Source organism: Balearica regulorum, chromosome 3 (assembly GCF_011004875.1).
Source record: "Balearica regulorum gibbericeps isolate bBalReg1 chromosome 3, bBalReg1.pri, whole genome shotgun sequence".
NCBI classification, from domain to species: domain Eukaryota; kingdom Metazoa; phylum Chordata; class Aves; order Gruiformes; family Gruidae; genus Balearica; species Balearica regulorum.
In genome coordinates this window covers 17,040,104-17,054,160 of record NC_046186.1, presented here as the reverse complement: position 1 = coordinate 17,054,160, position 14,057 = coordinate 17,040,104, and the positions used below count along the sequence as shown (strand labels likewise).

Genomic DNA, 14,057 nt, shown 5'->3' with positions numbered 1-14,057 from the left:
CCTTTGTCTAGGTGATGAAGTTGGGGAAACCTCTTTCTTACAAGCTTATTTATTCCATAATTGCAGAATACAGTGTCTTTTCTTCAAAAGTATCTGATCTTGGCTGTCGCTGAGCTCCACTGGCAAGGCAGAAAGGCCTGTTACCAAGATACGGCTTTCTTTTTTATGTGAGATTTGAGATGTGTTTACCTGGGCCCCTGTAGCTGGGAACAGGTCAACTTTCAAGCAGAACTCAGACTGTGGGTATTTGAGGGCAGACATTTTCTCAAAACCTGTGCTCTTGATGGATTAGCATGTTCTCCATGAGGAAGCAGGTGCTGGTCTGTGGCACAGTGTTTGGGTGGCAGAAGTTACATTGTTTCCACGTGAAAAGTAAAAACCAGGGCTGGAACCAAATCTGGTCTTCCTGCTGTTGAAGCTGAGATGTTGCCACTATTCTGGTAAGGGAAGTCGCTGAGGGGTGTGGGTCCAGCTGTGCAGAGATCTAGGTGAGATGTCTTTGCTGTAGTGGGCTGTGTCAGCTTTGTGGGGTCAAGCAAAGCTGGCAATGCGTCTTCATTAGTAATTTTTTCTCTTTTTTTTTCACAGCAGCTGCCCAAAGCTGCTTATATCCCTGCTGCTAGGTGGGAGAAAAGGTGACATGTGTTAATGCATGTCAAATATCTAGGTTAACTTTCTTTTTTATTGCTGTTGCAGATGTCCCTCCTGCTACCTAGCAGGTATAGATATCCTGTCACCTATAGAGTATCGATTTACTGGGAGGTTAGGAGGACTGTTGCCCTTCTCCCATGCTGTGCGTTAGGCATCGTTTCCCACTCCATCACCACATGGCTTTTAACATCTCATTTGCCATAGCTAATCTAGTCTTCCTCCAGCACCGTGCAAGGACGTGGGTGTGTTTTGGCAGCTTTGCAGGGGTGACAACGAGAAATAATGGCTTCCTGTGGCCAGATAACTGTTACCTTTTATCCTTTGCAGGAGGGTGTTGGGAGGCAGGTAGAACTTGTGTTTATCAGTTTGGGCGGTGATCTGGTGGTAGCACCAGGACTGAGTGTTGGGGATCTGCTGTGGGCTTATCACTCCATACAACTGGCAACGTGACATCCCTGACTTAACCCACAGTCACGTGTGAGGTCTGGGCAGAGCTGGAGGAATGAACACAATTCCAATACAAGCCTTCCTTTTCTCTCTCCATCATAGCTACCTGTACCTTGGCAGAACATATGGCGCTCTCCCCACTGCTGTTTGGTTTGGAGAGCCAGGAACCGTGCAGGCATGAACCCAGTTAGGTATCTGTGGATTCCACCATAGCTTGACCCTGATAAAAAGAGAAGCTTTAAAATGATGCGCGTCTATAGCTTGAGATCATTGAGGGCTGATGTAACTGCTGCCAGCTCCATGTGCAACCTGCAGGAAGTTATCTTGCACTTGGTGATCCAAGTGTGGCATGACTTCTACCGATCAGGATTTAATGATGATCTAGTGAACTCTTAAGCTGAGGGAACTGGCAATTTTTTATTGTTTTAAACACTTTGGATATATTTTTATCTCGCACTTTATACAGTCGTTACAGCTGTGAGTATCTTTTGTCATCATATCTCTGTCTGCCTTGAAAGAAAAGCAAGTGTTTGCATCTTGGATATGGTTGTTGGATGTCATTAGATGACAGGATTCACAAGTAAAGAGATCTCAAAGCTGTCATGCTCTGGCAAACCTGCAGCTCGGATACCATGGAGCTGACCTCCACAAACACAGCTCTGGAAGAATTGGTGTTCCTGCCTCTGCAGCTGAAAGCCCCTCCAAAAAAACTAAAAAGACCTTCTCTCTCTGCCCCTTCCCTTAATCTCTTGTCTGGCAGGGAGCAGAGAGGAAGATCAGGGATGAAGAGCGAAAGCAAAGCAAAAGAAAAGGCAAATGCACTGACCCCAGCTCTCAGTTGAATGCCTGTAAGTAAAAATTATTCCATCAGTATTTTAATTATTAGATCTTATTTTGGCTACAAATAACTTGTGCAGTAGAACTCTTAAGTAATTTTTTTCCCCCTATGGTATAGTGCTTGGTTTAAGCAGTTGTTTATGAAGCCATTAATTGTGTTTTGTAATGTACTGGGTCACTTAGGACTTGACTGCTATGTAGTTCTTCCATCCAAGACAGGGTCCTGCTGCATATTCAGTCAGGTGTGGGTTTTAGCAGTTGAAGTGACAGGGCGAGGGTAGGATTTTTTGGGCACTGCTGGAGCCTCTGCAGCTCCAGGTAGCAGCGACAACTTGAGCTGTTCCAAATGTTTCCAGCTTGGTCTAAACTTAGGCTTTAACTTATGTTAAAAATGCGTTTATAACTCTGCAGCAAGGTAGCGGCAGCCTTGGGACTGAGCCTCCAGCCTCCCAGCCCTATGTTTGCTCATGTGGAGCAAAGTGGTCCTTAGTAAATAATTTCAGTAGAAGCTGTTTCTGCATGTGTGAAGGCCTCAGCACTGTAGTATGTAAAGGCTGTGGAGCTTCTTCTTGCTGAGCATCTTTCCTTTAACTGCTGCAGATGACTGCAACAGATCCTGTGTTTGGATGACTAGTTATTCACCAGCACAGCTGCTTAGAGGAAAATGTATCTCCCTTTTCTTCTTCTGCATGGGGCAGGTGCGTGCTCTCCCTTGTTCTGCTCAGTGTGCTTGTTGGAGCTGTGCTATTAACAGTCCAACTGGTTCAACAAGCGTGCGCCTCACAGCTTGCTGGGCAGGATTTTCCTGACACAGCAGGTACAGGCTGCTGGAGCAGCTTCAGAAGATAATGCTACAAGGGAACCTATTTGCTCAAGGGCAGTTGCAGAAAGGGCTGGGTTTTTGGTTTTTTTCCCAAAGTACGTAATGAAAGGTAGGTCTAGCATTTCACAAATGTAGTAGCCCCAGAGGCTCCTAAAAGATTACTGCACGCAGCTCTCTGCGTAATGGCTGGAAAGCACAGTTTCAATACAGATTTCCAGGATCTTATGATTTTACAAAAGCTGCTTTCCAAAATGAATTTCCTAGGCTTGGGATTAGCCTGATGCGACCTTTATTTTCCTGGAAAGTACAACCCATTTCTGTTTAGTTTTTGTGTGGGAAGTTTTTCATGCCTTAAGCCATAAGGTGTTATACCCACCTCCAGGATCACAAATGCCACGTGCACTTGGACTCATCAACAACAGAAATAGTTTGTGGCTTTTGGTCAAAGTGATTTTTAGAGGGATTGAGCAATCTTTAAAAAAAACAGGTTTGCAAGGGGGAAAAATGTATTTTCCACTGGGGACATGAGAAATGAAGTGTTTGGTTTGACCCAAAATTGAAATGTTTCCACTCAGTGAAATGAAGTCTTCAGTTGGGGTCAGTTTGACATGAACGTGTCTGAAGTGCAGTTTAAGGCACCTCCTGCCTCGCTCTCTCCCAAATGGGTCTTTGTGGGTGAAGTCTCTCCACTTAGTGGCTTGTGTTACGTCAGTTGGTGCATCATGAGAGCCAGAGTGCTCTGTGGGAGACAGTGCTGGTCCTGCTGGGGGATGAACTGGGGTCTGGCAGCTTGAGGTGACCAGGATGAACAATGAGATTAACAAAAATGTAAAATTTGAAAGTGTGGAATTGAAACGTAACTCTAAATGTCACATCTTGCAAGAAAACAGTCTTTATACCACCTCTGCGGTGTGATATGCGCCATGACAGCACTGTCTCTCTGAGAGGCTCCCAGCTGGACCCATGTGGGTTGTAGGTTGTCTCTTTGTCTTCTTTCTGTCTTTCTGATATGGGAAATCCAGCAACCTTTTAAGGGAATGGATAGGGACAGGAGGGGACTTTTGCCCTCTGTTTGAATGGTTTGCTTGGTACATGGAAGACCTAGGCTCCTCTGTTGAGGCGAGGGGCCAGACCATTCTCCAACCCAGTTTAATACTGAACAAAGTCAAGCAGCTGACTTGGAGTGATGGAGCAAACTTCTACTGCTCTGTGAAACGAGCTGTTCCTTCAGGGTCCAGGCCCTCATCTGAGAGGCAGACAACCCAACTCCTCTATCACAGGAGCTTTTCCCTTTGACCCTGTTACAGAGTACCCTTGCTCAACAGCGTATGTACCTTTTAAATGTTATAGGAAAGCTGCAGTCCCGTCAGTGCCTTCACTATCCTCTATTCTAATCTTTGGTGTCTCTGCAGTTTCTGATGTCAAAGTGCCCATGCTTCCCTCACACAAACGTACAGACATCACCATCTTCAAGCCCTTCATGGATCTAGACACTCAGCCTGTCCTTTTCATTCCTGACGTTCACTTTGCAAATCTTCAGCGTGGGGCTCACGTAAGTAAAGCTCATGGGTGTGGGGATGAGGAGGGCTATGAGATGTATTTGCAAAAGGCTTACATATATACATATGAAATGCCAGACTGTTTGCATTGATGCTGTAAACAAATACAGGCTGAGTCTCATATGAGCAAGAGATGTTGCTCCTAGTCACATTGGCTGGAGTTAACTGGAGGTGGTTTATGAACAAATTATTTTCCTATGAACTCTTGTTTCCATGAACCTGAAAGGATGTTCATTGAATGAACTGCAGTCTGGCTTTCTCTTGTAAAGTCCCTTGGGTTTCTGTTGTGCTGCTGTAGACCTCTGGCTCCTCCAGCCTGCTGCTGCAGGGTGAAAAGCCGTTCTGTGGAACTGGCAAGTGTGTCAGCTCTGTGATCCGCTGCCAGAGTGCCCTGCCTGAGTGTTCCTGGAAAGTCCCAGCTGACAGGAAACTGGAAGGGAAAAAGTGCAACCAAGTTTCAAAATCGTGAACTTTCCTGTGCCAGGAGTTCTGGCATGCTCTAACAGAATCAAAACCTTACTTTCGAAGAGCATTGCCTAAACATCTAACAGGGATGGAGAGTAAACTTGTACCCGTGAGGCTGACTTCTTGTTTTTCTATGAAGGCTGTAGCACTGAGCTCTGTCAGAAGACTTTACGCCAGTCCAGATGGAAAGCTGCCTAGCTCTTGCGTGTTCTTGTCTCCCTCATTTGAGATCCTTTAATTTCTCTTCATGAAAAGAAGTGAAGATGGTGCTTACTGGCTTCTGCAAGATTGAGCCAATGTTTCATTTGACACAGAGTTGAAAGATAGTAAGAGGAAGTGAATTCTAATTCTGGATAAAATTTTCACAACCTTAAGAGCAAATATTTGTGTATGAAAATGAAGGCCAATGTTTGTTGCTTGGACCAAAGCATCTTCTTGTATTGTAGATGTGCCAGGCTCCCTGCTTGAGAGCTATGGTTTCCCCTGTGTCCTGTACTGATGGGCTTACAAGTGGTGGATGAGCCATCTGCTTAATCCTTGTAGCTCCTGCTGTGGGCTCAGGGGTTCCCTCTCCTTTAACTTGATGCTGTTGGACCTCTGCTCATGCCAGATGCAGCAGGACTGTTGTTCCATGCCAGTGACTCTAACGCAAACAAAGCTATTGCGAAGTTGCTGTTAACAGAGAACACTTAGAGGGGTGGGAAGAGCCTTGCCGACAAGACCATGTTACACCAGCTAATGGATCTGTCCTTAGCGAATTTGTTTTGTAGCATTCAGAATGCTTTGTAGTGTTTTCCAAGGATTGAGTACCACATAAGATTCTTGCGAACTAGCTAATTCAGCATGTGTTTTTCTGCATATGCCAAGAAAATCTCCCCTTTGTTTTGTTTTAAAAGGTCCTTCCTGTTGCTTCAGAAGAACTGGAGGGTGAAAGGTAAGAGCTGCACTGCTTCAGCCTACTGCAGTCTTGCCCTCAGACAGAGGGGTCAGTCCCTGTAATTGTACTGCTGCTAACTTTTTGCCCTGTCAATGACAGCTCCAACCTGAAGAGAGGAGCGTATATCGGTGAAGAGGACTTTATTGCTACTCCAAATAAGATGGCCAGAATAGAAGAACCAAAAAGAGGTATTACTTTCTTCTTTCAGAGACTGAACTATTGGAGTATTTGTCCGTCGTGATAGAGAGATGCATCTGAGTTTAAAGAGTTGGTTTAATTTATTTTAGAGTGTATTTTAGCCTGATTTTTCTGGCTTTGAGTAGTAATAGAAAGAGTTTGTATATCAGGATGTAGTTCAGCTCTGCAAATCTTTTACAATGTCTGAATTTCTGGGCTTTTCTGCCAAGTCAGATGCTATTGGCTCTGAACCTGTAAGGAAGGAGACCGAGAGGAGGTGAGCAGCTTACCAGTCTCCTTGGTGGATTGTGGGAGTGAATTCATTATATAATCCACTACAAAATACTTTGGAAATCTTCTCTAGGACTTTAAGCAATGAATGCCAGGAACTGGTTCTGGGTATAAAACTGTTGCATCTTTCATTGCCCCAGAAAATGGGCTGCTCACCACTGAGAGCCAAACTGAGAGAATATTCTGCTTATTTGTAACCTGTTGTCAACCTTTGCAATTTGATGGGGTGCTGTGGAAGGAGATGAGAGGTCCCTTTGGAGGTGCTGTAGCGGATTACCTGCCTGATGACAGTTGTGTGTGGAAGGACCATGATAAAGCTTAAAGGATTAAAAGAGGAGGATTTAAACTTGTGATGCAGCTAAGGTTAAGTCTAGTAAGTCTGACCTTAATGGGGCTGCACTTCTGTGGTGAAGATAAAATCCATCCTTCCTTACTAGTTTATAAAAGGAAATTAGACTTGCTGTTTTTTTCTTGTTGCAGTATGTCATAAAATGAGACCAATGGGATTCTCTGATTCTCTCTTGTTTGGCTTGTGTATCATCTGACCTGTGCTGTAACTGAGACTGTGTGGGCTATCTTCATTTTTTAAATCTACAGTCCTTCCTTTTTGGAGCCTGCCTTTAGCAGAGGAAATGCATCAAGGTGCTGTGTTGTCCTGAGATCACCTTGCTCAATTAGATATGCTAGTAATTGTTCCATGTTGCAGGTGTGTCAGAGCTGTGGCTGATGAACCCTTGTAAACAATCCAGGCTGCAATACCTAGTCATTAGGAGATGGATTAAAGGCAGCAAAGCTGTTAAAGTCTAAGCTTTCCTGCTCTCATGGCTTATTCCTCAGCCTTAATGCAGTTTTTAATGAGGCCGATATTCCATGCAATGACTCTCTGCTAGCTTGAGAACGCTAGGGCTGCTTACCTAATTGGGTTTCTTGTTTTTTTCATTCCCCTCCTAGCAGGAGACTTAAGTCTGCATTGTATGTCAGCTGGGGTGGTATGAGTGTTACTGAAATATGGCAAGGGGTAGGAAGAGAGATGAGGCAGCGTAGGAGGAGCAGAGGACTGTACAAATAAATTATTTAAAAGTGAGGAGGTGGCCAGGATGGCTTCGCCTGCTGTGGTAGTATCTGTCAGATCATTTTATTGTGCAAAGTCTCATGGCAGATGACCTGTCAGATATGGATACCCAAGAGTCTCAAAGCTGTGTGTTTTGCATTCCACCTCTCTGGGTTTCAAATATAACCTTTTTCTTTCAAATAATAGAGAAAATAGCAAATAGAGGAAAAAAAAAAGTATTTTGACATTAAAGATGTTTGAGCACGCAGTACTAATGTGTGCAAAAAGTATGTTTTTGCTATGCATGTTTTTGATGCAGTCTCCAATGTATATTGAATGTATGTATGTATCTCTTTTCATGAGCTCCTCAATGTATATTACTCTGTACTTAGCCACTATCATATACAGATTGTTTTTGAGGAGCAATTATGGAGTAAATTCCTCTCTCCGATTTGCTTTTCAGTGTTGCTGTATGTCAGAAAAGAGTCAGAGGAAGTCTTTGATGCGCTGATGTTAAAGACACCGTCTCTGAAAGGTCTCATGGAAGCGGTAAGTAATAAGGCTCTTTCACAGTCCTTGCCTCCAGTTTGAGAAAAAGCGAGTGTAGTCCCTTGTTGTCCAGTCCTTATACACTGGACAATCACAGGAGCTAGACTCTCAGTTGCAGCTTGTGTCCACATATTCCCGCTCTTGTGGATAAGAAGCGTAAGGCTGATTTCCTTTCAATAACATGGAAATTACTGTAAATAATGCCTTAATTCGTTATTAAGGGACTTCAGGAAGCTTCCATTTTAAGTGTCTTTTATTCCACATCTGTGGGGTCTGGGCGTAGGAAGGTGTTTCTCAACCTTCCTGAAAATCCAGGCATGTCAAGCTTGGTGGCTGGATACCTGATAGTCCCAAAATGACAGGCACTGCTGGAGAGAGCGCCTTCTGGACTTGCTTCTTACGTGAGCTCTGCTTTGGCCAAGCTGCAGAGGCAGCTGTGTGGGTCTTTTCCTAGCTGCATCAAAAAACTGTCAACAGATTCCCACTGTGGATGTCCCTCATGTCAGAGAGAGTATTTTAATTAGAAGATGGAGTGATTTCCAGAATGTGTTTGGTAGCTTGGGTTTATTTCAGTCTTTCAAAGCCTTGTTTGGGGGCCTCCCCTCCCCTTTCATAACCTGCTTATGAAGAGGTCCAAGTCCCAGCTTCTGAGTGTGCTTGAAGAGTTTTATATATCTGTGCACATGTGTGTGGAACTGCTCTCTGGTACTTGACTTCCAAAACAACCTTCCACTACCCCTGCTGCTGCAATGCTACAAAGGAAATAGAGAGCTTAACTCTGAAGAATGGCGTAATGTTTGGCGTGAGCTCAAAACTGATGTTTCTGGCTGCCTCTTTCTGTGACTAATGCCTCGCTGATGCTCGGGGGATGGAGGCTTTGGGGCTGTATAGCCAAGTTTTGGCGTTAGCTTTGGGACCCAGAGGTGGTTCTGCAATCTGAAGCGTTCTCTTCCTTGGGACTTTGTCAGCACGGGCAGGCTGGAGATGGGGGCTGATGGGGAGGAGGAGTGAAATGAAGTCTTCTCTTACCCCGTAATCCTGAGAGTGAAGCTGCGCCTTTGTTGTTTCACTTGGACTTTTTAAAGCAAGGAACCAAGAGCTCGTAACTGCAGCTTGGAGGAAACCCGCTGTGCTGTTACATCCCGAAACAGCCTGTTGGCTTGGTCCTTGCTGTTGGTGCGATAGAGCAATTTGCCAAAGTAAACTAGGCTTAGGTTACTGACCTCATGACTTTCTGGAGGTTTGTATGATGAAGTGCCATGGTTAGTGGCTGTGGCTTCACACTGAGGTCACTCTGCTGGGTAAGGGGGACATTTCTGATCAGCTTGTGTCCTTGGCAGCAGAGGTATTTGATCAGTTGCTATCTTCTTCCTGCACCAGCTGCTGTGATGACTAGTTTTCACCTGATCCCTCTGACACTGAATTTAAAAATGGTTTTCGATATACTGAGAGAAGAGAGCCAGAAAAGGATGAGAACCAGGGTGTGGGGTGGGGGTTTTTTCTGCGTAGGCTTTTCATTGTGGGGGCAGGGGGTTACTGTATGAGAAGTCAGTAGCCAGATTTAGAACATGATTAAATTTTTTTGCAGAGAAGCTGGCAAACTGCAGAGGAGGGGTTCTCATCTGTAGGCTTATGCTATAGTTCAGGATTTAGTATTGCCAGAGCGGTTTTGATCTGCAGACCTTTTATTGTTCCCTTTCTGTAAAATAGTAAGTGGAGGGCAGTGCCAGCAGTATCCTTGCTTCACAAATGCTTTTTTTTCTTTTGTTTTAGATATCTGACAAGTATGACGTACCTTTTGATAAAATAGGAAAAATCTTCAAAAAATGTAAAAAAGGGTGAGTATGTACCTATGCAGCAACCGTCTGAGAATCTGAACTCCTTTTTTTCAAACTTGTAGGCAAATATGCTTTGTAATTCCTCCACACACTGCACATATGCAGACGCCATTTGCGGATGTGTATGTGTGCACACAACATACTAATCCTATCCTGATGTCATTCACAGAGCAGAAGACTGGGAGGGTCCTATGGAAGTAGATAGTCTGACTTCCTGGGTAAATGCAAGTGATGGGACCTCTCCGAGTTAATCGCTATTTGAACCAGAGTTGCTCATGTCAGATGAAGCATAGTTCAGTTTGTTTAAAGAATCCCAGTAACAAAGAACCTGCTTCCATTGAATTGTTCGAGTGGTTAACTGTACTCGCTATGTCTACACCTGGCTACAATTGCTAAACCTAGTTATCTTTTTGTGTGCTAAATCAAAGAGAGCTTAACTTGTGAGGTACCCATTCCCACAGAGGCCACACTCCACAGTCCTTTTGTTTTGGAACATCAATAATGGAGTTCCTGAACAGGTCCTCTTTTGATTTTCCTTTTAATCTCTCAGTAATTTTCTTAGGTTTTTTTCTGTAAAGTCACTTTGGTGTCTTAGCCCCTTCCCCAAAGCCCCTCTGGCTGGAAGAATGTGTCCTTTAATCACCTTTGGAATGTGGTTTCGAGGCTTGTGCTTTTTATAGCAGAATTAACCCACCAGAATAACTGCAAAAGGTTTGAACTGATGATAGCTAATCCACTGCTAAGGACAGCTTTGTGTGCATGTGCACACAGGCACTCACACGCATGTGTGCACTCACAAGCACACAGGTATTGACTGTTGTAGCAAATGAACGGAATGGCCAGGCATTGGCTGTTTCTTCCCTGCAAGCTCTGTAGGGTTTTGTGCTGGTGGTTTACAGCTGTCAGACAAACCAGTTCAGAGCTGCAAGGGTGCCCAAGTGCCTGCAGCTGCAGAAGGATTCCTGCCAGTCCTGAGCTCTCCCTCCCTGGTTCAGCAGCCAGCGTTTACGCTTTCCTTCAGATCCTAGAAGACTGCAAGCCTTGATGGCAGGTTTGGGTAAGAACAGCTAGATCTGCCTTAGGAAGTCGTGGGTCAGTGATAGGTGAGCAGGGATCTTGCGTTACCTCTGGACAGTCCAGGCTCTCTGGGTTTTCAGGGCACCTTTGTTGGCTTGGGCATTTATAACTGTAACATTTCTCTGACTTTTTTTTTTTTTCCCCCCAGAATTCTGGTCAACATGGATGATAACATTGTGAAACACTATTCTAATGAAGATACCTTCCAGCTGCAGATTGAAGAAGTTGGAGGATCTTACAAGCTCACTCTCACTGAGATCTAAGATAGTGGATCCTCCATGTATTTTAAACAAAGGTCTCAACTGAACATTTTTCCATAATTTAGTATGTTGGGCAAAACACTAATCACCTTCTCCAGAAGAAAGCCAGGCGTTGACTTGTTCTGGGGAGCAGAGCAGTGTTTTTGCTTAATGCATTTGTGTTTCCGTTCTTTCCAAAGAACATCATAATGCTCATGACCTTATTTGCACTTGAAATGAGCGAGCAAAGATCAGTGATTAAATAGAGAGCATGTATAAAACACTAGTAAATAAGGGAGGGGAAAACTCCTGGAAGGTGGCCTTTTAGAGTGGTGATATCTTATTTATCTATTCAGTATCCATGTTTGAGCCTGTTACCAGCTAATGCCATTTTATTGAACTGTTTTCTGCTCGGTAGAGCTGCAAAACTACTAATTGATACCAGTAGGAATTGCGTGCAGGTTGGAGAAAAGTCTTTATAATGTTTACTCTTGAACAGGGCAGACTGTTGAAATCACTTGTGTCATTTGGGGGGAATGTAAAACTGCCTTGCTTATGAAGAACTCGCCTTAGTAACTGTGTGAACTCTCATCTGATGAAGCTATATTGTATATAAGTGCAATATATTTTTGAAGGTTTGTAAATGTGTACATACAAGTGATATATAATATATATAAAATATGGTGTTCTGTATATACCGTGAATATATGCAATGAAGCCCATCTAAAAGGATGCCATATACAGAGAAAACGAATATTTAATGTAGCTATTTAGAAATGGACAAACCCTGAACACATACCAAAGGTGAGCACACGTTTGTACGTTCGTAGAAGGCACAAGAGACCTGCTTGTTCAACATGGATCTTCCTGCGTGGAAGGAAAAAGGTACTGGCTCTCTCCTAAACCCTCCTGCACAGCCAGGCGACAGCAGTCCTGGCTTCTCCCATGAACTGCCAGTTTGAGCCCTGAAATGGCTGCGTACTGCTGCCCTAGGAGTTGATTTGGGCCAAGTCCCAGAGCTGGGTCCCAAGGGGAGCTGAGCAGTTTCCTTGAAATCTCACTTCTGGGGGTCAGGAAGAAGGTCTCCTGGAGGATGGATTTTTTTTTTTTTTTTTTCCTCTCTGTAGCAGTGTAGTTAAGGCTCAGCTGGATGCTGCCTGCAACAGCCCCTGGTTGAACCCATGGGTGGGAGCCAGCTTGCGAGGTCCTGGGATGTCAACAACTGGAAGTGCACAGGGAAGGCTTTTGAGAGAGGAAGGTGGCATCCCAGCTCAGCAGGCCAAGATTTAGCGGGAACTAAGTGCTGCAAGCAGGTTAAGTGTTCCTGGTGTACGTACATCACATTGACCCGCTGCTGAGGTGGAGAGAGCAAACTGGCAGCTGGTAGCAGGCGTCCTGAGCCTAGCCCCAGCTGGGAGTGCTGCACACCTCCAAAAGTTAGTGCTCTGCAGTGGATTGTACAGTATTTGCTCATTGCCTGCATGTGCTTATGAAGAAGAGGCACCCTCTGTTTAGCAGCGAGAGAGGAACATTTAAACAGCAGCACTTTGCTCTGAGGCAAAAACTGGCCTTACAGGGTGAGCAGATGAGTGCGAGTACCAGGTCCAGTGTCACTTGGTGCTTTTGTTAGGGATCTGGATAATGAAAGAGGCTTATAATGTTTTCAGGCAGCATGAACCTGCACGTGCCTCACCTTGAATGTGAAGGTCAATCGGTGGGCTGGAGAAATAGTCCAGAAAAGTAGGATATGATGCTACTTAATGGTTAACGATTCTACTTAACGGTTAACGAATCATAACCAAATATTGTTCAGCTGTGTCACGCTGCTGTTTGGAAGAGGGAGGCAAATGCCATGTTGAGTTGATAAACAGGAGCGTGGCCTGCAAGAAATAGGAGACCCACCTTTTGCTCTACTTGGCATTGCCAAGGCATCTGCTGGGACGCTGTGCCCAGCCCTCCTAGCAGGGCCTGGTCCTGTCAGATGTCCTGGAGAGGCCAGGGCCACTTGATCCTTCAGCCAGAGCTTGTGGGTTCTGAGTGAGAAGGGCTGGATGAGTTGCCTGGTGAGGGGCCATCTTCAGAAGGGCAGGTTGAGGGGAGCAGCCTCCCAACATGCAGAGGCGTTCTCCTGGTCCATCGCAAGCACAATGCGTAGTGGTGGGTGGAAACTGCAGAAATTCAGGTTAGGTGTCGAGGCAGTTTTCTCTAGTGAGAAGAAAAGGTTGCCCAGGGAGGTGGTGGGCTTTGGCATTGGAGGTCTTCAGGGCCAGGCCGGGTAAAGGTATCTCTGAACTGTCACAGGTGTAGTTGATGCTCCCTTGGTGCTGAGACTAGGTGACCACTTGAAGTCCCTCCCCACCATATTTTTTTAATGATTTACATGAAATATAGTATTTCAGGATTTGTATTAGGACCAATCCTGAGCTGGTTCATAGACCTTCCTCCTTCTCCTCCTCCATTGATGGGCCCCACAAAGGCTTGTCGATGCTCTGGGCACCGTGCACTCCTCTTTTTGCTCCGTGGCCAGAGTTGAGCAAACTCCACGTGGATGCATCCACGACTGCGGGCGTGTGGATGGAGCCTGTGGGCTTGAAGCCGAAGAGGAGAAGCCATCCTGCAGCACGGCACTGAAGAGACTTAGCCAACAGGTGCCACCCCGTGCAGGAATCCACCAGTTGCAGAGCGGCCATGGGACTCGTCCCACACCAACCCGCTGCTTGGGCTTCCCTTCATCAGTCACGGGGAATTATGTTACTATGGCAAGGGAAATTTTTTTTTTAAAACCTGATACATAGAATACGTATATATTTACACATTTTTATTGAAAATGGAAGTTTTATTACAGAAACTCAGTCTAGGGTCAGGGAAGTAGATTTAGAGTCTCCATAGAGGTAGGATTTACATGAATGTTACTTCTTTTTACTGCTTAATGAAGTATGTGAACTAAATCTGACGATTGTTTTCCACTATAAGATATTCTGGGACACGGGTCTTATAACAGTAGCAGCAATGTCATGTATGTTTTATGAAACTGATTTTTTTTGGTTTTGCCTGCTGTTTTTTAATTGAAAATGTATTTTAAACCAAGCTATTAAATTTTATATGTTCATTTCTAA

General features: G+C 44.7%; 1 protein-coding gene across 3 annotated transcripts in view; it reads left to right on the top strand.

The window, feature by feature from the left end:
* GRHL1 (grainyhead like transcription factor 1) overlaps positions 1 to 14,057 on the top strand; it is a 44,764-nt gene extending 30,707 nt beyond the window's left edge. For 2 of the 3 annotated variants that reach the window (XM_075750639.1, XM_075750638.1), the window contains exons 10-16: positions 1,859 to 1,946; positions 4,171 to 4,310; positions 5,679 to 5,716; positions 5,819 to 5,907; positions 7,702 to 7,787; positions 9,561 to 9,625; positions 10,851 to 14,057. In XM_075750639.1, the coding sequence (XP_075606754.1) occupies positions 1,859 to 1,946; positions 4,171 to 4,310; positions 5,679 to 5,716; positions 5,819 to 5,907; positions 7,702 to 7,787; positions 9,561 to 9,625; positions 10,851 to 10,965 (621 nt within the window). In that variant the 3' untranslated portion in view covers positions 10,966 to 14,057. The remainder of the gene's footprint in view (positions 1 to 1,858; positions 1,947 to 4,170; positions 4,311 to 5,678; positions 5,717 to 5,818; positions 5,908 to 7,701; positions 7,788 to 9,560; positions 9,626 to 10,850) is intronic. The other variant, XM_075750640.1, reaches the window with a different exon arrangement.